A 26,355-nucleotide genomic window follows, 5' to 3' on the forward strand; every position below is an offset into this window, starting at 1 on the left:
TACAGAAGCATTGAATTTAATTGTTGATACCACATTTATCTGGACAGTTCACTCACCTTTCTTAATTGCTGGTATGTGTGTTGTCTCCCTTCTTTATCAGGTTTACATTAATCTTCAGTCTCCTGAAGTAAGGATTTTTTCAATGCTATAGATACAGAGATGTTGAAAGGATGGAGGAGTTATGACTGATTCTAGTTTTCATTCCTCTGTAGCATACTATACGTTTAAGTAATGACTCATTTTTCCATATTTTGCTTAGATTCTCTTCTACTTTTCTCCTGAATTCATTCTTTGTTCTTTGTTGCTTGACTTTATTTCAAGTGGCCCATATGTAGAAGAAATGTCATTCATTGATCCTATAGTTTTCAATGACATATGAAATACTGAAATATATTTCAAAGTAAGAAATTAATTAGACAAAAAAATAAAGACAGGCTAAGCTTTAGACTGCCTTCTTGCAGTCTGATGATTTTCTTTGAATAATGTGTGAATTTTCATCTTAAGAGTGCTGCTAGTGTAGGAAAGACATAAGTGAGATTCTTTTGGGATTTTTTGGCATGGTCCACACTCTATAGAGTGAAAAAACCAACAATCGTGGAAAAGTGATTTGAATTCCTGTTTTTCAGTCCCCTGGGGCTCTGCATATGCACTCTGCTCTTACCTGGGTTTAGATGAGCTTGATGAAAAATAGCTTTGTTCTGCTGCTTGTCCTTGTAAAAACCAGGAGATAACCAGTGAAGTGAAATATAATGAGGGCATGTAAAACTGGTTTTCAAAATGTTTGACCCTGATTCCAATTTGATTGAATATTTGGAGGTCTTTTTAAATTGGAACAAATTCACACAGTCACAGTGTAATCACTGAGTTTGATCTTATGTGGTTTTTTTAAATGGGTGCCCGTGGGGAAGTTCAGAGTCTTGAGATGACATATAGTAGCCTTTCTGTAGGGGTCTCTCAAAAAAAAATTTTCCTACCATCACTGTCCGCTTGTAGTTCTCATCTTCAAAAGAAAATAAGCTTATTCTTATGGAGGACAACAACACAGTTTATCTCCAAGTATACCAAAGCTTAAAATGCACAAACCTAGAATTTTAGCTCAAGCTATTTAGCCATTTCATGAAATAAATAAACAGCCATTCAAAGATTTCACTTCCCCCCCTTCTTTTTAAAAAGATCAAAAGGATCTAATTTTTTATAGACAGATTTTAGTATTTCCTGAAATCTTGCTTGTTTCTTTCCTATTTATTAACTCTAATCTTAATCAAACTGTTTCACCATATCTAGACTTTAAAAACTTATCTGGAAACTTGTTTTCCAATTATATTGAAAAACATCAGCTTGCTGAAGGAACTAAACAAAATGACCTTTGTTTATGAAAATGAAAGACAGTAAGTATGACAACTGTCAGCACTTATAAAATGACGATAGATTCTATTTTATCCAGCCTGATGCACCTTAATCTTTAAAAAACTAATGAGAAAGCAACAAAACTTTCAGCAAGAGAGTTAAAAAACCCAAGTCTCTATTCACCCAGAATGCTAAAGAAGTTCAGTTATAAGGCAAAAAAAAGTGTTCTGTGTTTAGGTAATCCACATCTCAGGGCACAGCTGGAATTTTTGGGTAAGTTTGTAGAATACAAAGCTCCTTCCTCACTCTGCATGGTTCTTTGGGGTGCTATGTCCGCAGGGTAGGTAGAGGGCTCCTGCATCCCTTCTGAAGAAGCACACTGCATATTGCAGTGCAGCCCTATTCCCTCTGCTTCCCCATACACCCACAAAAAAGGCAATGAAACAGAGTCTTACACTGAAAAGCCTCTTCCTCAGCTGAGGAAGCAGGATAAAATAGACTTGGCTGAACTAATAAATCATGACAGGTTGGGAGGAAGGTTGTATGAAATGATGGCACAACATGCTGAGCAGTGGGCAACTTGCTAGAGGTGAAATCATTTATACTCTTGCAGAGTGGAAGACTTCTCAGTTAACAAGTCCTAAAATAGTGTGCTGCAGTGTATAAAACAAGGTAGGGCTCGAAATAATTAGCCAAAGATGACAGATGGCAATTCCTTTCTCTTTTTTTGCTTTTGTTCTTTTGCTGTAATATCAAACTGATCAAAGAGCTGAGGATCATTTGTTATTGTAGGAAATACAATACTCCTGGGGAGATTCCGATTGGACACAAGAGGAAAACTTTTCACAATGGGAACAATCAGCCATTGTGATTGTGAGCCATAGTCTCCCCAGGGAATAGCTGGATTCCCCAACATTGGACACTTTTAAGATTTGGCTGGACAGGGTGCTGGGCCATCTTGTCTAGACCGTGCTTTTGCCAAGAAAGGTTGGACCAGATGATCCTTGAGGTCCCTTTCAACCTGGTATTCTATGATTCTATGAAAACTAAAAATATCTTGAAATGTTCAGGCAAAATTACTTCATTCAGATAACAACCCGTAGCTCCCATTGTTCCTGTTCAACCCATATGCATGTCTGTAGTAACAGTTTCCCTCAGAATCTGAATTACATGTGCACAGCTGGGTGTCTCCAGGCTAAGGCGTATTATTTAATCAATTTATTAAATAATTTTATTAATTTATTTGATTTAATTTTTTGCATGTGTTAACAAACCAATGACCTATTCCACTGCCAGAAAACCTCCCAAAAAGTCCCTAGAGCTCACATCTGTGGCATGTTGCTTTAGTAGTGTCATACAGCTGTGTGTGATGGGGGAACTAAATGATAAAGAACAGAGACTGCAGTAGAACTTCACTGACGGCTACTGAAAGTGTCTGAGAGGTCTGGTGTGTCTCACTTTAAGCAAAAGCAGCGTTCTCTCCTATAGTCTTTAGTAATAATATCTCGCAAATGTCAGCATTTTTTTAAAGGCAAGCACCTATGTATTCAAGTTAGAGACACAACACGACCTTCTGTCTTGTATGACTTCTGTCACAAAAGAGGATCAGAATGCAACTGTGACCATATATAATTAAAAAGCAAATTCAGTAATTTACTCAAAGCAGGTAGTATACGTTGCTTAAAAAGGAAAAAAGCAGTGGTATCTGCAGTTCCTCCTCCGCCCTGTCCTAGTGGTAATTCTGTCTAACTGGTCCTGGAGCCAAAAGAGTATATTTAATTTTTTCAACTACTTAGCATAACCTTTCTGATGGGAAGTGCTAAGCCAGCCCACCAAAACAAGTCCCTTGGGCGAGACACAGATGAATTTCAAATCAGAGGAAAGAGAAAAGGATTGGGAAAGGAAGGAAATAGCTAAGGTGAGAACAGAGATGATAAGCTCTGTCCATCAACCTACATCTGGATGCTTTATACCAAATGAAACAGGAACAAAATTCTTTCCCTATTACTAAAGCACACTTCTATAGTACCCCACCTCCAACCTCAGTCGTTTAATAGAAACAGTAAGATAAATTTCAGCTTGCTTCTGGGCAGTGGGTTTCACCCATTCTCATTGTTCTCTATTACTTATAAACAGCACTATTCCGGAGGAACCACATTCCTGTTCCAGCACAGCTTGATCCAGATGATTCAGGAAGGTAAAGAGACAAAAGCAAAAGTGAGAAAGGTTTAATAACACAATTAAAATATAACTTTATAAGCTTGTGAGCTGATGTGGCAGGCTGCTTTCAGTAATTTCCAGAGGGAGTGCTTATCCGTGACTACAATCCAAAGCAATCTAGAAGCTGGCCACTCGAAGCTGTAAGAAGAGCTGCTGCAACCGAAGGCAGCTTGCTCAATCACCTGGAGAGCTCTCTTTGGCTTCCAAATCATAAATTGAAGTCTACCTCTAATTTTGCTACCTCCATTTCTCAATACCTCACTCTTTTTTTTGCTCTCCTTTCTCATCAGTGCTTAGTAGTCTGAATTCCCTAGTGAGATGCAGTGCAGACTGCTAGGACTCTGCCAGACATTAAATAGCAGGCAACATCTCTTCAACAACTTCAAATCACTTTCTGTGGGAGGCAGCCCCCCCCAATAGCCTTTGTTACAGCAAGAAGTATTTGTTGCAGCCAGCCCTTTCTCCTGCTTTTCTTATCCTTTTGTACCCTGCAGCTCTACATTGTAACTCACCATTTCTTCTAGCCAAATGTTTTATGCAAACATATCAGCCTCTGGAAAGCCAAAAAATACCAGCTCTTACAGAGATGAACCTTCTTCCAGAGTCGTGTCAGGAGCTGAGTCTGGGCAGCAAACAGCGTGAAGATCCCTTCATCCCTGGGAATGGTCGGGGTGGTTATGGCTCTGCTCTCTTGGACAAATGCTGGCTGAAGTTTGCCATGTCAGAATCTAACTCCCTTCTCTCCCAGCTTCACCAGCTGCCTCATTTCAGATGTGGTCGAGAGCATTAGACAACATTTGGACAATGCAGACAATCTGGAGCAGGGCATGAACATGAGCAAAGTCCTCCGTTATCATGAGAAAACAAACATACTCTTCCTACCTCTAGAGTCAGAAAACATGTATTGCCCCTTGAATTGCATGCTTTTTTCCTTCTCTTGCAACCTTATTTTCCACCTGTTCAGCCCTTCATTTTCCAGCAACACAGAGAAAAAAATTGAACAGGGACAGTGTTTATTCAAACTTCTGTAGGGTCACTTACTGAACCTAATGGTTTGCATTTAAGCCACTGACTCTAAGAGTCTACCTGCCAGTGCTGAAATCAGTCAGTCCCCACAGACTTTAGGGAAAGCCTAACAGAGGCACTAGGAGGCAGCTTGGAAGAAGGCAGAGATCATAACAGCTTCTGCTGCTTCCGCTGTTTCACTCTGCTTTAGTCACCTTTGAATTTGAGCACAAGGCTGCTGCTTTTTCTTTGTGCACTGCATTCATTTCTCACATACAGCCAGCCCGACTACTCAGGTATTTAACCTCAAAAGTGTCTCGTAAGCAAAAGTGGTCATCTTGTTAATAGGAAACAGAAACATATTTTGAAGACTCCAGATCCAAATCAAGTTAGCAGAAGTATTAAATCAGTCCTCAGAGAGCTGGCTCAGCTCTTCAGTCTCCGTGCAGCCCTGTACCGAGCACAGCGCTGAGCTAGCCAGCGCAGCTGCGCGTGGTGGATGGTGCATGTCCCCGTTTGTAAGTCCACGTTCTTCCCTCTCCATGAGCTGCTCTGCACCCGGGATTCCTTAGTACTGTGCACAATAACGTGCTCCCTAGACGCAGGTCTGGATTCTCACTGTTCTTTTTCATTTACCCTTTGCAGTTTTCAGCACACTGGGGGAATCACAATTGCCTGCTGAAGAAACTTCATTTAAAATAATAAAAACACCTTTAGTGTCTATTTCTGAAAGCTGTAATTTTATTCATGGTATTTCTATTCAATCCATTCAGAGCCTTAGGTTATGGATAGTACCTTTAAATAAAGGACAATTTGTATGTCTTTATTATGAGCATATTCCAAAAATCTTATCATGTTCCACTGACAATAATGACATTCACTTAAGAAAACTCAGTGCTGACAGCTGGTCCTCTAAGGGTTTTTTGCACGTCAACATGTAACTGAATTTTCATATCTTAATCGCCTCATATTACGGTTAATATTGAATGCTCTTGTTGGATAGATGTATCTGTGGGCTTCAGATACTTGTTATAGAAGTCACCCCTTATGCAATGAAAGACTGTCAGGTCAATATAACCAAAACTTAATTCAGTTTTATTTTTAAAAGAGAGATCTCTCTTTTCTACCTCATACAAATAAGCCCAGCACAGTTTAGACACATTTGCCATATAACGTCCCTTGCCTGGTCTGAATTTTTAATTGTGCAAATTATGCAACAGTCAGATACTCACGTCTTAGGTGAAGAAAAGCTACCTTCCAAAATCCAGTCATACTTCTGTTTTAAAAAAGGTGCATCAGCTCTCCAGGTGCTGTAAATAGGCTCTCATGCTAAGGATCTGTCCCACAGCACTTAGGACTTCAACTGTTAATGATCTCTTTTTTTTTCCCCATCTCCCTTCCAAATGATTCTCTCGAATGTTTCTGATAAAGCGTCCCTCTTCTCTCGTTTAAGTTCTGCCAGAATTCCTGGAATCTAAGAAAAGGAGTCTGTTACTTTTTTTATATGTCCATCAGTCATCTGGAAACTATCTGAGCTCCAGATTTGGATCACCCACAGATTTGTTCTGAAACATATGTACAGGCCTTCCCTCTCACAATCCAAACCCAGCTTCAGGTTGTTTATTTTGAAAATGAGTACTGGAAAGAAAATTCAAGTGGTTTAATACTTGCAAAAAGAAAAAAAACCCTCCAAAAGCTATCTATCTATATGTGTGTGTGTATACGTGTGTGTATATATATCTCTACAGGAAGGAACGATCTGTATGCAATTTGACAGGCAAACTGTTCATACTCCAAAGTTTCAAATATTTAACAAACTTCTTTAAAAGTAATGGAGAAATTTGGTGGATGTGTTGTAGTGAAAAAAAAACCTGACAGACCTTGGTGAAAATTTACAAAAAAATAGGTGAGCTGAACAAAGTGTGTGTGAGCATGGAAAATACCTGTCGTAGAACTTGGACACGCATTTACTGAGGCATTTGTTTGCGTCCAAATGAAGCTGCTGAATAAAGAGCACAAGAGCATTGGGATTCGTGGACTGGGCTCTGGGTCTGAGCTGCAGCAACGTAATCTATTTCCCCAATAAAACTAATTTCAAGTCTGTAGTTTGATTCTCAGAGCCTGGATCTAGACTTTGTAATTTGATCCCGCCCCCCTCCTAATCAGATGGAGCAAGCGCAAGGTTAGCCACAAAAACTGCAGACAAGGAAGATAGTTTTGGCATTACCCTTTTGAAATGGTGACCCTGAGCATGTAACACATAATCAAAACTTGATTAACATAGAAATCCAATTACTGCTTCATTGAAGATCCTTCATTAATCTAGAAAACACTTGTAAAATGCTTGGACTCCACTTCCCAACAACTACAAGTCTAAAAAACATCGCTGAGGTGTCAGATTCAATGACACAACTATCGTCTCAAAGCTATTCCTCCTAGGCCAAGGTTTGGGTGCCTTTCTTGCAGCATGTCCACCCTGGGCAGCACGCAGATCTAGCGTGACCCATGCCAGAGCCATGCCCAGTGACCAGCAGCAGAGCTGTGCTGAAATAAAAGGTCCTGGATAATCCAGACCACCAGCCATGGATCAGCAGGAGCTGCTGAAGCCAAAATTCCCTGGTAGCCCTAAGATCAAGTTGGCAATGCAGTCCAGCTCCGTTGAGTGGCAATGCAGTGGCACTGACGGCCTGTTGGCATCCCTGCTAGCTGTGAACTTCCCCAGAGCTCTCTGTCCCAGCTTGCTGCTCCCTGGAGCGTGAGCTACATGTCAGGAAGAGGCCCCTCAGGGCCTTGCCTCCCGCCTGGCTGACTGTCCTTGTCTCTGTGATGATAGACTCCATTTAAAGATCAGAAGCAAAACCAGGGATGTGTCTGCTTGCTCTCCTTGAGCTGAACAGGCCACACCTTCACGGAGGTCCACAGCAGCCTCGCGCTGTTGGGAAGGTGCTTCCAGAAAGCAAGTGCACAAACGTGGCCCCAGGCTCTCTGCATGCCCACCACGTCCCTGCTCCTGGCTGTCATCAGCGGCCTGGGTGGGCACCATATGTCTGGGCTCACCGGCGGTGCCTTGGCCCTTCCCAGAGACCCCCTCCTGCTCTTTAGACCCCTTCACAGCAAGCACCTGTGCAGAGCTGACTGTTTCTGACTTTTCCCTAGAAAAAAACTCACAGGGTGGAAGAAGAAAAGACACTTTTTGAAATTCTGTTCCAGAATATATTTTTTAAATTTCCCTCAGTGCTCCCAAATTCCTGATCCTATGAAGCCCTTTTTTAGAATGTGACGCATCACAGACACAAAACAGATCTGATGATAAGCACTTTAAAAGCATTTAGTGGTTCTTTTTTGTGGGCCTCCATGCAATCTAAGCAAACAAGAAAGGGAATACTATTACCTCGTCTCATACACACAGTACTGAGTCAGGAGAGGGGGAGTTATGTGATGAGATGCGGTTGGCTATGTCTGAGCTACTTGACTAGATTCCCTTTGTAATTAACGGAAATGGGTACTTCCAGATTTGCGTCACCTCATCTAAAAGTAGGCTTCTAAAATAGGTCAGATTCATCTCATTCTGATAGTGCCTGCTCGTCACGACTGACTAAGAACGGGAGCCAAAGCTGACCCAGTACTGACATTTTCTTCTGGTCAGGGCAGTCTTGCCTTAACTCACTATAACACCAGGCACATTTGGCAAAGCCAGGTACAAGACTCAGAGCCCCAAACCCCAGCCCAGGTTAGTTCCTACTTACATGTTCCTTCTCCCAAGGCAGGATGTTTACCCACAAAATGCAATTAGTTTGACTTAGGATTTCACAGCTGCACTAAAACTTCTGTTTCACTACCCAGAAATGAGAACCTTCAATATGTTTTTTCAGAATGTTTCACTTGGGCATCTATCTTGCCCTCATCTTGCATTCATTTCACTGATAATTTCCCTCCTAACACCATTAATCATGTTTTGTTTTACTCAGTCCTAGAGCTATGTGAAGGAATGTAATCAGTCCATTCAGGAAGAATTTCAATAGTTCAAAAAATGGGTTTGCTCCGGTTTTAAACAACGTTGCAGAACCATCTACAAAGCCAAGCCCTGGGCTGGCAGGCAGATGTGAAACGGCTGCCAAAGCAGTTTGACCAGCGAGGTGGAGATGTGGGATTTCCAGGACGCTCCACTGATGTGGCAGCCCCATAGACATCGACTGTAAGGTAGTAACAGCTCAGGGAGCACCCTCTTCATGGGCTCTCCGAGGGTAACAAACTCTAGAAATCCTTGAGCTTCCAGGCAGCTGGACAGCCACGACTTTGCATGCCAGCACTCCTCTGTCATCAGGCCATCTGCCAGGCAGATGAACTGGCAGATGATCAGACAGGTACAATGAAAACCTGCTTGTTTTCCAGCACACCTTCCTCAGAATAGAGCCGTCACCACACGGCATTTTAGCTTTGCCTGAAATGCTCTGGTAGAAATATGTTCACCTGGAGCTTCTCCAGCCAGCGCTACAGATGAAGCCCAGACAGCTGCAGGCTGGGATAGGCACACATTGTCTGTCTCCATTGTGCGCATCTACCTGCACACCCTTCCCTGTGGCCGAAGCTGTGCAGAGTGACACCAATGCTCAGCTTAAAGTACAGGCTGGTGGGAACATCTAGGAAAAAAAATATCCATTTTGACCACTCGCCACCCTTTGCAGACCGAGGTCTATTGCAGAAGGAGAAGTGACACCAGGAATGCAAACATCTCTTTGCTTCAACTCTTGGGCAAGCTGGGATTGCAAAATTTTAATGCCAGGAAAGTACCGGGAGTGGTACCTGAACTTCCCTGCACAGCCTTCTCACCTTTCTCTTTTCACTATACGTAGAGCCTGAGCAGTGCTAACTCCCACCTGGTAATATCTCCCCTGAATGGCCCCTGAATTGTTGCTGAGGATCAACTCCAGCAATGGGATTCAACAGTGAGGCTTGGCGTCTCTCTGTAGGAGCACTGCCTGAGGGAAGAGGGCTTCAAATTCCCTGGCAAGGAGCAACTCCAGAATTCAAACCTGGCAATTACTGGTAGCATTACAATGTTTGTGGGCACAAATTCCTGTGCCAATATATGTTTTCCTATCTATCTTATCTTTTCAGTGGGTATGAACAGAGCTAACTGGTGAATATAATACTTTGGAAAGTCTGAAGACCTGTTTATAATAACCTTTGAAGTAGCTCCCCTTGAGAGGTTTTCTTTCACCAGTCTAAATATTTAATATTGTACTTACTGTCCTTGTTTTTAGACAAATACTTTAATGAAGAAAAATGGGTAATGACTTGCAAACCACCAGTTGTCACAGGAGCAGGACTTTGGCGATCATTAGGAGAAATAGAGAACCACTCATGCAAAAGGTCCTACTCCACAGGATTTTTGATCCCGTCCTGTAATTCCTCACTCCTCCCAGCTGTCAGTTTCAGAAAGTCCATGGAATATAGGATTGGTGTTTTCTAAAACGTAGTGCTACCAGATTTCCCAAGACTATTTTTTATTTCCAAATAATTCCTCTCCTTTCTCCTGGCTGTACTTTTTCCATTGAATTATTTTCTTAGTCTTTAAACTAAACAACTAATATATATATACACACACACGTATATAAAATTAAATATATTTGCTGAATACATATATATTCTTTATTATTTATATAATACAGAAACATGAGGGATGGCTAGCCATAGAAGATAAATTATGAATTAAAACATATTGATTTACCAACATTTTAAAAATTGTGCAGTGAACATTTCTAATTAACTGTTATGTGACAAGCAGAAACAAAATGCAGATAGTTTGAGGAGTTTATTGTTTTGGAGAAAAAAGAAAAGGCTAAATGGTTGACTTCATAACTTTTGACTTTTTATTTTTTCCCTCTTTTCAACCCTGTCTAAATTACCACTACCAAATTTGCAGGGGTACACAACAAAATTAATAATTTCTTATGAAAAGCCCAGACTTCTAGAACAAAAGACTCAACACAGCATAAGGAAAGAGAATTCAGGCATGGCATTATGTGATACCAATGGAAGCTAACAGTAAGGGGAAGGTTTTTAGAGAAAGAACATGTGTTTCATGAGAAATGTTTCTTAGGTGTTTGTTCATATATAACTGAAAGCAAGAGAAAACAACCGGCTTTACCTTAAACCAGTGATGTGTCTAGGTAAGGCTCAATTCATGCAGAAATCAAAACCATCCTGGGAATCCTGGGAAATCTGCTCACAGTGTTACAGCTATTAGTACCCATTCAATGGTTTCAGTCCCAGATTCAGGAAAATTTCCCTATTTGCACCGATCATAAGCATAGATTTCATTGTGTCATTGCTTAAAGTTAGCTATCTTTTCAGAACTTTCTTGGCTTAAGAAAGCTATTAAAGCAAATGGTTACGCGCTTTCCCAGTTGGGGTCCTCTCTTTTTTTTTTTTTTCTTCCCATAAAAGTGGCTGTAAGTTTCCTGCCATTCAGCATATTCTTGTCAACGTGATTTCTTTGTTTCTAAAATTTTTACCTTTCTCTCTAATAACTTGTATTTTAATAATGATTCACTGTTATGTATCTACTACTACATCTTAAATAATCCCATCACAAACCAGGTGTTACTGTTCCTGTCTAAAAATAATAAGTCCTCTTAAAACCAGCCAGCTGGTTTTGTGTGTATCAGATGAATCAAAGTACACACTGAGCAGGAGTTCTGCTAGGTTTGGGAGGGTTTCAGGATGCCACCCCATCTTTCCAGCTTGGGTGGAAATGAGTGGAGCTTTTTCAGAATTATGGTTTGCTGAATGAGAATATATAGTTTGATCTTTGAAGTTGCCTAACTTATGCCTTAACAACTGGGGGTTTTTTTTCTGATTTTTTACAAAGTTACAGCTTTTCTTTACCACACAAAGCATTATGTGAAAGAGTGCATGTATGTAGACAGTTTCAGTAAAGCTCATTAGAATAGGCTTGATTTTAATGAAATGAATAATCCCATTCTGAAAGCAAAGAATTTAAGAATACAAACATTTCAAAGTAAACTTCAAGGGAAAAAAAGGCTGAGCTTGAAGTTAAGTTTATCCTTCAAAATTTTGCTGAACTGGGGCCCTAGCACAAGCTTCAGGATGCCAAAACCTTCCAAACCATCCAGACCTGAATCCCAAAGCCCATTTTGCCATTTCAAACCAGCACTGCCTTCCACCTGATGATCAAGGTTTACCCGGAACTCACGTTTTGAACCCCAAATTTTCCCACATAGACAGGTCTAGACACACAGGTATACGCAGAAGCAACTTCATTTGAGGAGTCATGTGCTTTGCTCCTACCTAGTCTTCACACAACTAAGACCCAAAGCAAGAAGGTACCTGCATGAGGAAGCAGAAGACAAAGTTGTTGGAGGCCATTAATGTTCCTCTTTTTCCTCTTTTGTTAAGCAGTCTCCAGCTATTCCTGACTTAAACATCCCTGGCATTCCCATTATATTTGTACCCCTACAGCCCCTCTTCCTCCCAGAGGTCAAACTCTGCCTGTGGCCAAAACTCCCCAGTGTAGCAGGATGTTGTAACCTCCCCTGATCTGTCTTAACTTGCATTAACTGCACTTGCCCAGCATAGAGCAGCAGCATTTTTATCCAAAACCATAGCTGGAGGACCTACTGTCTACGTTTTGTACAAATCCTAGTGGTTAGATTTTTAGAGCAGCGGAAGACTTGAGATCAAATCTCCTTTCACTCTAAATACTTTTGACACTGTAACTCCCACTTCACAGAAGAAAATCCAAGTTGCCAGGCTGCAGGGAGGAAAGCTGACCACTCTTCTTTCCCAAGAAAGCAGATGAGTAGCAAGAACAACAGGCCAGAAGCAGAGCAAGTGAAAGGCAGTGTAATGTGGTAACATCATCAATGAGGACATGCAGAAATGAGCAGCATGGGTTCAGATTCTTATTTACCTAGATAATTTGGGGGTTTTATTCACCAAGTGAAAGATAAAAACTAAATGATTGCATTAACTGGAGCTGCATTAAATGTCTGAATTAGAATATATTATTTTAAGAGAATATAACTACAAGTGGTAATCTAAGTATAACTGTAACCACGCAATACGTGTAATTGAAATAGAGCACTCTGTTGGCAAAACTCTAGACTGTTTCCCAGCTCTGAGCTGCATGGATCAAGGAAGCAGCAATTGTAAAGCTTTTGCATTAACTTACTGAAACTCCTATTGCAGCTTGTAGAGGAGAAGACAGTTACACTGAAGACAGCTCAAATAAGTGTTTCTTGAAGAATGGCATGTTGTTCCCAACTCTCTTGTCTAATTAAAGACACAAAACTTTATTCTACTGAAGCTGATGGCAGTAGTCACTTGACATCAAAGGCAATCAAGATTTGCCATTCTTTCATGAAGAATTATTTTTATCGTATGATTAAAAACAAGAAAGGCAATTCACAATGCATCATGTGGCAGCACTTTTGTCTCTAGGTGATGGCAAACTCCAGTTCTGTAGTGCCTCAGAGGTCCCACCTGAAGCCAAGAGATCAGCTTAATACTGAGGTTGCAGTATCTGAACCAAGATACAGTCACCTCCAGAGATACCAGCTCTGACTGGAGCCCTGTCCTGCTGTGCAACTGGCAAACATGCTAGAAGACTGAGGAGCTTACAGACTAAATAGACAAGGATAAAAGATCTCCATTGTGCAGATAAGGATTGAGGCAAGTGCAGACTGGGTCACCTGAAGTTGCAGAGTCAAGCTCCAGTAAAGGAAGGGAAGGATCCCCAGGTTCATTGTTGCAAGTCTGGAGGGTCTATTTTGGGTGCAGATGGCACTTTGACCTTCATGATAAAAATTTTGCTTGGTTCTCCTGGCTTTATGCTATCCCATGTAATCTCTAAAATAAAGAGAAAACAACAAAGTGAAAAACCTCCTCTCTCCAAATTCTGTGCCTAGTGCTTTGTTTTGTCAGAGAGTGTAACTGAAGCTAGCTTACAAGCAGGGCATAAGCTCTTTATTAGTGAAAGAACTTTGAAAAATTAGGGGTCACACCTGAGTCTGGGAAGTCTTTGATCCCAAATAAGTGGGAAAATCGGGAAAGACCCATAACTTTAAAATTACTTTATTAATTGATTACCATTCTCCAGCTGAAATGCTGAACAATAACATCTCTTGCACCTCTGTGGCCATGGATTGGGGTGGAAATTGAATCAAATAAGAAAAAAATTTCTTTTTCCACAAAATATATTATAACTTGGATTATTGGCAAGGACATATTTTTGCACCATTTGTTTAGAGATGCTGCTCTATTGATATCAGCTACTTCAGTCATAGTATTTTAAGATAACTCTAAATGAAAGGTCCTGTGTGAAACCAAACTCTAGACTGTATTTTGTATTTTAATGAGGTTTCTTTCATAAAATTCTCCATTATGACTAATGAGATATTAGCAATGAATGTGCTAGAAGGGACAGATGGGAAGATCAACTGTCTGAAGATTTTCAAAGTGCAGTAAACAAGTTATAAAGCACACTTCTCTGGCTTAATGCCAACCTATACTGTAGGGAATTGGTCAAAGAGTGGATCATGAAAAGCTTTTCGGGAGCAGCTAAATTCTACAGCTGTGGTCTTTGTTTTTCTAGTACTTTGCAAGAACAGAAGGGGGAATTACGAAAGCGTCTATCTTACACTACCCATAAGCTGGAAATGCTTGAAACGGAATTTGATTCTACACGTCAGTATCTTGAAATAGAATTGAGACGTGCTCAGGAGGAACTTGAAAAAGTGACTGAAAAACTGAGAAGGTTAGTAACTAACCCTTTGAAATAAACAGAGTTATCAGGAATTTACAAGTAGCTGTGTAAAAGACATATGCAAGTAAAAATATAAGCATATAGTGTCAAACATACATCATTTATTATTTATTGATTACACATTGTGTTTTCATATTGAATATATATATTTCACTTATCTGAATGTATATTACATACAACATGAAGTTAATTACACGGGATTTGTAACATGTGTCTGTATTGAAAGTAACATGAAAATAGAAATATATGTACATAGGTACATATATAGCACCGTTTAGGTGTAAACATACACGTGGCTTAGTGCCATGTTGGGTTACACATGCAAAGGTTAGAAACATATTACATATATATACTTATACCATATATATACAGATAGATTTTTTTAATGCATTTGTCTGCATATTTTCTGTTGTTACTCTCCATTGCACTGTTACAAGAGAACAGAATTTGTCCCTCCATCACTCAAAGCTGAGACTATGTTCAAGCCAAATAGTATCATGACATTTCACATTATGCTATAGCAAATCATTCACTTTTTAGTCCCAAGTAGAATGGAATGATACTGAAAGCCTATTATTTAAAATTGTTGAAGCTGTGGTACAGTGCTATTGCATACCAGTTAATGTTAATGACAAATTATAAAAAGCATGCACTCCTGACATTCCTGGCACTGATTAAAATGGTCTGTAATCTAGCTTTAAATTTATCAGTGGTTCTTAATATTCATTTTTTCATTTGTTTGCAAAACTTCTAAACCTACAATTATCCATTTATACAGGAATGTATTTGCATTTCTTGTGGGGACTTTCCTAAACTGATGTAGAGAACTGAATTGTTTGATTCAGTTCATTGGATGAGTCAAATTAAAATTCAGAACGAAACATTCCAGGGCTATACCCAAAGAAATATTTTTCATTCTTTGCAGAAGGCAAAACCCAAAGAAAAACAAAGCCAGAAAACACCAACAAACTGAGTCAACCAAACCATTTTATGCAAATTTTAAACAGAAAGAGGCTGTAAGACCTCAAATTAGGAAACATCCTAGTGTGGTCTTTTAAATGCTTCCCTAATTGGGGACGCTTCTTAAAATGAAGCCAAAATCAGCAGGTATCATGACGATCTTGAAATCTACACACATCTATCAGGGGCGGTCTGAAGATTCTCCATGTTGTTTTCTTGTCAGCAATATTTTTCCTACCACTTCACTTAGAGCAGAGCTATTGAAAATAACTTCGCTCTTGACATAGTTTTGTTCCAACATACTTCAGCTTTAAGGACAGGGAACACTGGTAGTCTTTTCTCCTGAAACATTATTTCAGGCACGGTTGCCTGAAATAATGCATCATATTTAGCAGAGGGGCTGACCATCCCATTTCTGTTAAAACAAAGGGGCTTCCTAGTCAGTAGGAAGCCTCTTATCAACTTCGTTGGTCACTGATGAGTTAAGCACCCTCCAAAACTTAGGCTAGAAAGTCTGGTTTTTGCTCATGGAAAAGTCTAGTGCTCATACCAAACATAAGATTAGTAAAGCTGACTTTCCAATATTCTAATGGAACATTGCACTATATTCTGAAGAAAACTTATCTTAAAAATTGTGTTTCGGGCAGGTGATTAGTCCCTTGAAGACATATCATATTGGAAGCCCAAAATATTTTACGAGGTGAGCTTTAAAGATGTTTCTATTGAGAATTGCAAGGCATACCACAAGTTGAACAACTAGTTTCTCAACCTGGAGAAGGATAATGTCTGAAACAAAATTGTCATCCAAAAGCATGTCAGCAACATATCACAGAGGAAAATCAGTGTGAGAAAAACAAGGAACTAGAATTTGTTTCAATAATGTGTCTCTTGCTTTATTCACCGCATAGGGAGAGAAATTCAACCCCCCTAATAAATAATCCCTGTGTAACAAGATCCCACTTGTGTACTGGAGAACATTTCTGTTATTAAACTTCCATTACTGTTAAGTGCAGAATTTTTCTGAGAGGCTGAAATGCCATCCTTTTCTACTCCTTTCTGAAAGATTTTATTGTCTTAATTTATCCAGAATTACCCGTGTTTCTGTTAGGCCTCCCCTCTCTTACCTAAGCAGGGAGGTCGTTTATGTGGCTCGATGGTCAAGTTTTCAACCTCTCTACAAACATTTAGAGGTGGCCTTTTTCTTTCAGCCCAGTGAGATCAAGATCAGGGCGGTGCTGAGTGGGTTTGAAAATATTAACTGTAAAGCATAGGTTTGGCTTTGAAAAGTGACTGAGAGATTGGGAATTTCATATACCTCACAGTGATCCCCTATCTGACATGACTGGCATGGCTTTTTTAAAATTTGAATTGAAAATTTAAATTGAAATTTAAAAAATATTCAAATATCAATCTTGGAACCAAAATGGATCGCCAAAGGTCACACGGGGTTTCTTGCTTTAGACCTTTCCCTGGTAACAACTTGGCAAGGTCCTCATCCTAGCTTTTACCAGAGAGTAGAGTTATTTTAAGACATGAGAAATAAACACATACAAGCATATATTTAGCACTGAGATTAGTCCCCACATATAATTGTTTCACCGAAAGCAAGACATTTCATGTACTAAAGGAGTGTTCTGAACAGGAATCCTGTAGCTGTATTAGCTTTGGAATAAATGGAGGAAAAACTCTTTTGTTTTCACAAGGAAGTCAGTGCAACTTGTAGTAAAAGAGAGGGAAAGGGTTTTTTTAACAAGAAGTTACTGTTTTAACAGTCACCCTTCAAAGCTAAACTGCACTCTGGGTGAAATTCTCTTCTTTAGAGAAAGTCAGCCCAAGCCTGTGTTTTACATTAGATATATTTCATGGCCTTAAGAGGGCTTAAGACTGAGTGGAAGCAGAGAAACAGAGGCTTATGCAGACTTCCTCTTTAGTGGTGATCTGCAGTCTTAGAGAGGAGTGTGTTGTCTGCTGGGTTAGAGCACAGATATGTATTGTTCAATTTGGTCAGAATACTTTTCATCAGGCCCTAATTTAGTCGAGAACCTAAAATGCATTTAATGCATGCACATATATGCACCTGGAGGCAGACAGGTATCCCCTAATAATATGAAAAATGCAAAAAGCTACCAAAAATTAAAGTAAGTTATTGATTCACAGGAGTTTATTCTTAAAACAGCTTCACAGGGTAGTGAAGCTGACATATTACTCATTTTATTTACAAAGAAGCCAGATTTACAACAATAAAATGTTTCATACTTCACAAAGTTCAGGCTATCTGGGTGTATTTTTTCTGCAAACAGTGTTAAGTTACCATTTGCTCATCTGATCATTTTCAAATTGGAATAATTTTCCCTACTCCTCCTTTATTTTACAGTGTTGCCCAAAGATTGATTTGATTACCCTGTTCCTCTTTTATCCCTTTAACACTTTTTTCCATATATTTCTGGGTCCATTTCTCTCCTTACCACCCACATTTGCTGATACTTCTTTTGGCACAGTGGATTTCCAATTTGGGTTTTATGCATATACGTGCATGTGTATGTGCCTGTGTATGTGTGCACGTGTTTGTGCCTATTTTGACTACCTTTGCATAATGTTCTCAATAGAAACACTTTTTGAAGCTCAGCTTCTTACTTACTGTGGATGTTTTGTTTAGATTGGATTTGATTTTACTGGGAAGTGGTCAATTTTTTCAGTGCAAAACAAATGGGTTAGAGAACTAGGGTTTGTGGTCCACTTTCTCCTAAACATCCAACAGAGGAAAATGTGATGGGCAAAGACAAAAGAAGTTACAAGCAGAGAAGCGGATTGCGATAAACTCTTGCAAAAACCCTCTACCATTTATGGTATGGAAGTGTTGCCATCCAAGAGCAATTGTATGATTGGTAACCAACCTTCCAGTCATCCATATCAAGAGAAAAAGTGTCAACAGAAGCTGAGAAGCAAACCCAGTGATGCATTGCCACTGTCATAAGCCAGATATCCAAGTAGCAATTACTGCTGGCTTTATTCACAATCTTAAAGTTATGGAAAGGAAACATTCAGGGTCTCCCTTGAGTTCTCCACATAGGTCTACACTGCAAAACAAACTGGGGTACAGAGACGCCTATGCTAGAAAAGCCCTGAATCAATATATTTTTCCCATTTTCTTTCAGGAATTTATGCAGATGCTTTTGAACCCATGCAAACTTTTAGGAGGTTGCAGGTGCTAAGAGTTTACATTGGTTTTACACCACCTCTAGCTCAGGCACGAGCTGCCTGGGTGCAAAGCATGTTTAACCTGTTCTGTACTGCTTTACTAGAGAAAAACTGTAGACCATGACAGAGAGGATACTGGGGCACTTCTGGTCTCAGCCAGCAGGCCCTATCTTATTTTTCTATATCCTTGTTCCCTGCACCACGGCACACAGCCTTACCAGCAAAACATAACTATGTTAGTGCTGAGTAGCTGTTTGCAGGCAAAGCTAGTTTAAGCCTCCTTGCTTCCACTGGTTTACCAAGATCTTCTCTGCCTTCTGCTTTGCCATGTAAAGCTGAGTACAGGGTACCCTAAGATTTCTCTCTGTTGTGTGACTCTGGCTATATACCTGTGAAAATCCCAGGTATACCTAGATCTGCACAAATAAATAGCTATACAGGGGCTTAGTAGCAAATGCTGCACCTAACAGGAGCATGGATAGTGCAGAGATCCGTAAACTTCAGTCAATCCTTTAAGTCACCTGGACATTTACACAATGGCACTGTGAGAACTGGTGAGTAATGACCAAGCCACAGGTTAGTACAAGTCTTACAGATTTTCAGCCCATTTAGGACACCACCTTAGCAAACACTCTTTGCCACAGATCCTCCTTACAGGGAGGAAATATCTGCTCAGCAGCTCTGTAAAATGTACCCGACACTGAAACTTCCCCCAGGCTCGCAATGCGTATTTGAAATGGCTGCCCTGAGTCTGGGCTGACCCTCGGTACCTCGGGGAGTTTCACCCATGGGGATGTCATTATTTATGCCCACAGAGCAGCTGTCCTTGGCACAGACCTCTCCTCCTGGATCCATGCAGCAGATGTTATGGTATTACTGGGAGCCCCAGCGGAAGCTCTGCATGCCTTGCGAGGGGCACCACAAGCCATTGGCCTACCCCCGAATGGGGAATTTTTATCATTTAACTGGAAAGAAAATCTCCATGGCAACAGAAGCAGAGAGAGACCTGAACCATCATGACTTCACTGCTAGGAAGGGGCAGGCTGGACCTCTTGATTCACAGCCATGGCATGGTTTAAATGCAGGTCTTAGTTATGATTTTGACAGCCACTCCTAACCATACGATAAGCCAAAGAGACTTCTTTACTCCCAGTACCTTCCTGATCGTCATGGAAACTACACCGAGATCCAGGCTTCTAGGGGGAAGTGGCTTTCTGCTGAATGAATGTGTATTCCAACTGAGCTCACTCTTACAGTGAATGCACTTGCCCATTACCTAAAATCAACTCACCACTGAAACTACTTTGACCTATTGACCTAAGATTCTCCGTACAAACATATAGATGTTTTCAGACAAACTTTTCACAGCTGAGCTTCTAACATTTGCTTTACATTTGCTAAAAATCCTGCTGAGGTGATACGCACAAACAAGAACAAGGACCTACCCTCCTTACCTTCTGTGAAAAGAAAGGCACAGCTACTACCAAAATAGCGATCTTTTTCCCACAGGCTGCGCAGCTTGTTCATTACAATACCAAGGTTACCATCTAAGCAACCTAAAGATGTACAGACTGAAACTTTTCTTTGGTCTATAGCTCTGGAATAAGCAGGGAAATCTCATTTTGTGAGTCCATTTAATCCCTCAGTGCTGATAAAAATAAACACCCACCTTCTCCAGGCTAAGCTATCTAAATGTATTTCCTGAAGAAAGGGGATGTGTTTAGCTCTTGAGAATAGGCAATTCCTTGAACTTCTGTCAAAAGAAGGAATATTCTCTTCTAAGTCATGTGGTGATGCCCGTGTGTTTCTTTTGCTACAGTCATGAGGTTTCTGCTACAATTGTCCTTATTAAGAGAGCCTCTTAAATCTTTTTCTGGACTTTCTAAGTATGCAGCTCAAGCTTTCTCTCTAACATATCATTCCAGAGCCTGATGTAAAGTTACAATCTCTTTGTGCAAGTTCCCATGCTGCAATGCATGTCTGCACACAGGTGCGGAACAGCAAACATATTTTCGCTTCCTGATGGAATTTGCCACTGAATATAGTAAGCAAACATGACAAAGAAGTTTTGCTTAGGAAGTGGGTGGTAATTACATTTCAAAGGCAACCACTGACTGGCAACAGGAGTGATAAGAAAATAGATTTCAAGTAGTGCAAGCCAAGGTTTTGATGTGAAAATTACAGGTAAAAAACAACACAAAAAAAATTGCATTCAATTACATGATATCATCTTTGTTTTAGGATACAAAACAATTACCTAGCCTTACAAAGAATTAATCAGGATCTGGAGGATAAACTTTATAGAATGGTAAGTTATCATAAGTGAACTTTTTTTTTCATATTAAATGTGGGTTTATGGTTCTTAAGTCATAGGACAAATGTATATGTATCTGTCTAAAAAAAAAACCCCTCATGCTCCAAATGCAGTATGCTTAAAAAATATATATGACTTTACCAATATCATGATTTAGAGCTCAAGCTGTGTATGGCAGCATAGCTCCTTCAATTTAAATGGAGATTGCATTGGTTGATTATCTGGTTGAGTAAATTGTACCTTTAAAATAATTCTGGTTAATTTAGTTAATAACTTCATGGGTTTTAAATATTTATGTTTTCATTAAGTAACAAGGTAATCCAAGGTTTTCTCATGCTTCTTAGATACTTTCACTCAGTTTTTATTAAATGATTTAATAGAGCTTGGATGATCTGACTTTTATATGCTGTCATAACTATCAATCTCAGTGTATTAATTTCTGATCTGCATGTGTCTGCAACTGCAATGTCAATGTCACTGTCACAGGCCAATTAATAACTGAGTGAGGAAATCACTGCACTATTTACGGGCTCCACATCTAGGACTAATATTACAAGACACAGCACCATTCATTCAAAATAGTTTGATGTTAAAAAGAAATGGCAATGCCTTTAGTGCCCTGGCTCATTGCTAATACTGCTGGGACGTCATATTCACTGTTAGCAGAATATTTACAAAGAAATGTGAGAGTAATACTGAAAGAGGAAAGAACAGTTTTGAACTTCCAAAGATCTTTAGGTCATGAGCAAGCCTGAGCTGCTTCCTCCTCTCCCGGCTCAGCGCGGTCAGTGGTTCCCTGCTCCCCTTCTGCCCAGCCCCATATGCAGCATGGCCCCGGCAAGCACAGTGCACACGCATAAACACACAGTTTATAGGTCCGGGCAGAGTCCTCATGTACAGCTGTAAGGATGCCAGGATAAGTCTACATTTAACACGTCTCATGCATAACATTCGCATGGGCAGGCAGCTTGGAATGAGGGGAACAGATTATTGTGCTTTGAGAGTAAATAGGGACTGTGGCAACGTACTGGAGAGACACCAGCCTTTACTAAGAAATGGGAAACAAATTTTTGAAAATGTCATGGTTCTTATCTCAGGAATCTGTATAAATAGCTGACAATGAATGCTTTTGTAACTGATGTTTTTGTAACTGGCTAACAACAGGGCAAAGTTACAGCTGGGTTATAGCTGATGTTTGTTAATAAATACATGTATAAACACTGTACAAACATAAATAACATTTGATCCCATGTTACTGGTTTTTTTCTCCGCTCTTCCTTTGTTACATTCTTTTTCCTTTTACCCAAATCACTTTGGGATTTTGTCTTCATCTGTAGCCTAATATTTATTACATATGCGCTACAAAAGATAAATAAAGTAGAGGCATTCTGACTGGTAAATGAAATAAAAAGATTAGAAACACGGAAAGAAGGACTCCGGAAAATCCGTGCTTTTTTATCAGGTATTTCAGATCAAAGCAAAGAATTTTTAAACTGATGTTTCAGCATTCACTTCAAACCCTGAGCAATGATTTCAGAGCACAGCACAGAAAGAAGGAAGACTGATTCCATGGAGCACTGTACCTTTTTTTATCCCACTAATATGACAGTCATTGAAGGTAGTTTTAGAGGCTTGAAGAAAATCAAACAGGCTCTGTACACCACTTAACTCCAGGCTGCTTTGCTTTCTGAAACACAGCAACTGAAGACACAAAACCAAACCAAACCAATGTCAAATGGAAACTCTATTAAAAACAAAAAGATGGGGACAATAGTACCATATTTGATTTAGATAAGCCAAACCATTTGATTTTCAGGGCACTCCAAAAACCCTCAATACTTCAGAGAAAGTTGGATTAAATAACAGCTGGTCTGGTTAATCAACAGCTTATGGTGGACTGGGCTCTTGGATACCTTTCTCTTCCTTTCCTGCTTAGGAGGAACAGCTGTGTTTATTTTTTTGTCTAATTTAGTCAGTTTGTCATTCCAAAATCAAAAGCTTTTGTTTTCTCTACCTTTAATATAATTTAATAAATACCAAATATATAAATCATGTGTTTGCTTTCTCCCCCTCTCCCCCACCCCATCCCTCTATAGACACGCATATATATGCATACACAAACACACACATATACACGCTCAGATTCTTACACAAGTTTTGACCATTTAATGTGTCCAAATGCAACAAATGGGGAAAAGAACCCCCCCCAGGGCAGCGGTCCCTCGCTCCCCCTGCCTGCGGGTGACCTGGGATGCTCCCAGGAGACCCCTTTCTCCTTGCCCTTACAGGTGACCCACAATTCCCCCTCTCCCAGTGACTGGCCCCAGCTCGTCACCACTAATGTAGGACTCCACCTTGGCTTCCCTCTTCTAATGTTTTTGGGTATCCTGAATATTAAAGCTTTTCATGCCTGCTATTGTCCTGAATATTAAAGCTTTTCATGCCTGCTATTGGTATAAGGGATGTAAAAAATAATCATTAATTCATCAGCAGTCACAGAAAAGAAGCTGAAGTAGCAGTTATTTTTCTTCTAGGCTCTGCTTCCTTTTGAGTGGTAATGTATAAAATATTTAAAAATATTTGAAAGCACACAGCAAATGGTATCCAATTGAAACCTCTATCACGTCAGAACTCAAAATAAAAATACAAAATATAAAACACAGTGTCTGTGTTGGCTAAGAGCTAAAAAATGCAATCCTGAAATCGGTGGAGAGTTTGCTGTATTAAACTGGGCAAGACTAAACACATGACAGTGTAGAGACATATGCAGCACAGAACTAAAATTCTGCTGCCACTGCTCATAAAACTCCTGTTCTTACCACAGTCAGGTACTTTAACTGGAGAAGATTTGTTTGGTCTTGTAAGCACTGGTGAAGCAGGGGAATATACAGGCTGTCTTCTTAAATAATTAAGCTTTATAATTTTTTTTCCATTAAGATGTGGGAAAAGCCTAAGCAGAGCCCTTAAATTTTGCACTGTGATTCAGGGCTGTTCAATTAAAGAACTTCTTATAATATCTAGTTCCAGTTGTCACCAGTAGTCTTTGGTTTCCCTGGCATTGGTCTGAGTTTCCCAAGGATGCTCTGCCATGGTCTTGCTGCTCACAAACAGCAGTCATAAGTACATTATGCAAGTCATCCCAACCACATGTTAAGAAATCTTTTATACGATCTTAATCCAACTGTATCCCACATGCAAACCTCACTGGAATTAAGCAATTCATTTTAAAAAGCTTCTGAAGTTTTAAGGCGTTTGGTTGCAGTTGGTTCTGTATGTTTACCTTTAAAGCTGTAAACCAGATTTGTAATGATGTCTACGTTTGGGAATAACTGTTAGATACCTAATGATAGCTGCTTAATACACCCAACCGCTAATGAAAATCACACCCATTTCTTCTCCCCCATCTGCATTTTGAATGTTCTTGAAAAACCTGATCTCAGAAATCCAGCTGCAAAGAGCTCACAAGACCATATTCTCCAGAAACACCCTAAAATACGTCTTTTGTAACTAGAAACTAACAGTTTGACAGACAGACTGCTCGATGGTATAAGCTCACTTCTCATGCAGTCCTTCAAGAGGCCAGAATGTAAACCTCTGCTCAGTCTAAAATGCATGCTATCTGCATCTTATACACAGGCAGCATTGAAGGTGGACAAGGAAGGTGACAACCCTGTGGTAAGGAACAGAGCCCTCTGATGACCAGGGGAACCAGCAGATAAATCAATGCACCCACTTGGTAAACCCTTACTCCCACATACCCCTTGGTCTGACACCCCATCTCTCTCAAGACTGCTGCCAAACTGAAACCTCTGGGTCTTCAAAGTGTCATTCCCCACTCCTGTTGGGTTTGGTTGCTGTTTTTAAGGATGGAAATTTCTTTCTTTTCTCTCAGTGCCAGTTCAGGACATTTCGGCAGCATAGGCAATACTGAATGCTGTCAGACATCAGGGACATGACTGGACTCCTACTCTCTGTGGTGTAGGACATGCTGGGCACCAGCTCCACCAGCCCTCCCAGGCTCCCTGGAATAGCCCCAGCCACTGGGGCTTTGGTTCTTCCCTCTGCAAAGCTGGCATCATCGCTCTGCACACAGTGCGTTATACATTTTATCATCTGTCAAGATGAAAACCATTACATCACATTAATGCCTGATTTTTCATGTACATTAAGGCAGGCTGGGGGTGTGACTCAGCCATAAAGTTGGAAGAAGTTATTATATAAGCCAGCAGTAAAGAGGGATTTGTGTTAAGGACGACCAGTTCTGAAACACTGCACTGTCTGAGCACTGCACTGATTATCCTGTGTCTTCCTCTGCCTATGAGTGGAGGAGGACTAAAAGGTACAGCAAATACTTTATGCTCTGTGTTGTTAAGAGTTATTTATCCAGGTCTTGAATATCTGGGGCTTTCCAGTCTGCTGGCCATAATACATACCCAAACATCTCCAGCTGGGGAAATCCAAAGATGAATTAAATATGAGCTGAGCAATTTTAAGTTGTGCTCTGAGACTTTGTGTCAGGGGAATGTTATTTTAAATGAAGCAGCTTGCTGGGTGTCCAGGCCAGGAAGGTAAAGAATATGGAAAGTGATGAGGAATTTGATGAACAATTTCAGCAAGGCATTAAAAGCCTCTAACTACCAGGGCGAGTCCAGCACTTTGGCTTTGGAATTTAAACTAGTCACTAGATTGTACCTCAGTCTCCCATGACAGCTACCAGTCACCCGCCCCGGTATGGTGGGTAGTGCCTTCATATGCCTTAAATCATAAGTGAAAGATGAAGGCAATGGAGAAAAAGGCTATTTCTGACACAAACTTAAGGAAAGCAGAAGCCCAGCATGTTTAGGTTCCTGCATGGAGGATGGCGACTTTGACAGTGACTTTGAATGGAGTGATTTAAAGCACATCTTTTTCATTTTCTTTCCTTTATGAAGAACAACTTGCTTCCCCCCCTACTGTATGTCCCATGAAAATCAAATAGAGATGACCTAAATATACTTAAAAGAATTTGCATCCCAAAGACAAGAAAAGTTTAGAGTCAGCTCAACCTGACAGGCTCATTTGCTCACATTCAGTGAAGACAGCTGTGAATTTCAAGAGAAATTTATACTGGTTGGTTAGTTAAGACAGAAGCCAGAGAAGGTCCATGTTTTGTGGACTAAAACAACTGCAAAACAACATTTCTAAGGAAGGAAATGACCATGAATGCTACAGAAACAAGTCATTTATAAAAATAGCAGTTGAAAAAATGCACTTACAGGCATTTTGTACTAAACATTTCCATCTCTCACTAACTTTTTTCACACTCACTTCCCAGGTAAAAAATATTGTCAGATATGTAATAAGACCAGTCTTTTAAACCCACACACATTTACACACAGGCTCAGACTGAGTAGATCCATCCGTTCTGCAGTCAAATGAATGAATCTTCCTGGGTAAGTAGGGAACACAACTCCGCATCGCAGGAGCACAGAAGTGCACACAGGCTTTCTAATATCCTCAGTCCTTTCTCTCTCTGAACAGA

At 40.1% G+C, this 26,355-nt stretch overlaps 1 protein-coding gene across 1 annotated transcript in view; it reads left to right on the plus strand.

Moving 5' to 3' along the window:
- Nucleotides 1–26,355, plus strand: part of BEGAIN (brain enriched guanylate kinase associated) — a 155,637-nt gene that overhangs the window by 79,101 nt on the left and 50,181 nt on the right. The window contains exons 4-6 of the mRNA XM_059819814.1: nt 14,192–14,357; nt 15,970–16,022; nt 20,762–20,828. Of these exons, the coding sequence (XP_059675797.1) occupies nt 14,192–14,357; nt 15,970–16,022; nt 20,762–20,828 (286 nt within the window). The remainder of the gene's footprint in view (nt 1–14,191; nt 14,358–15,969; nt 16,023–20,761; nt 20,829–26,355) is intronic.

Source organism: Gavia stellata, chromosome 7 (genome assembly GCF_030936135.1).
Source record: "Gavia stellata isolate bGavSte3 chromosome 7, bGavSte3.hap2, whole genome shotgun sequence".
Lineage (NCBI taxonomy): Eukaryota > Metazoa > Chordata > Aves > Gaviiformes > Gaviidae > Gavia > Gavia stellata.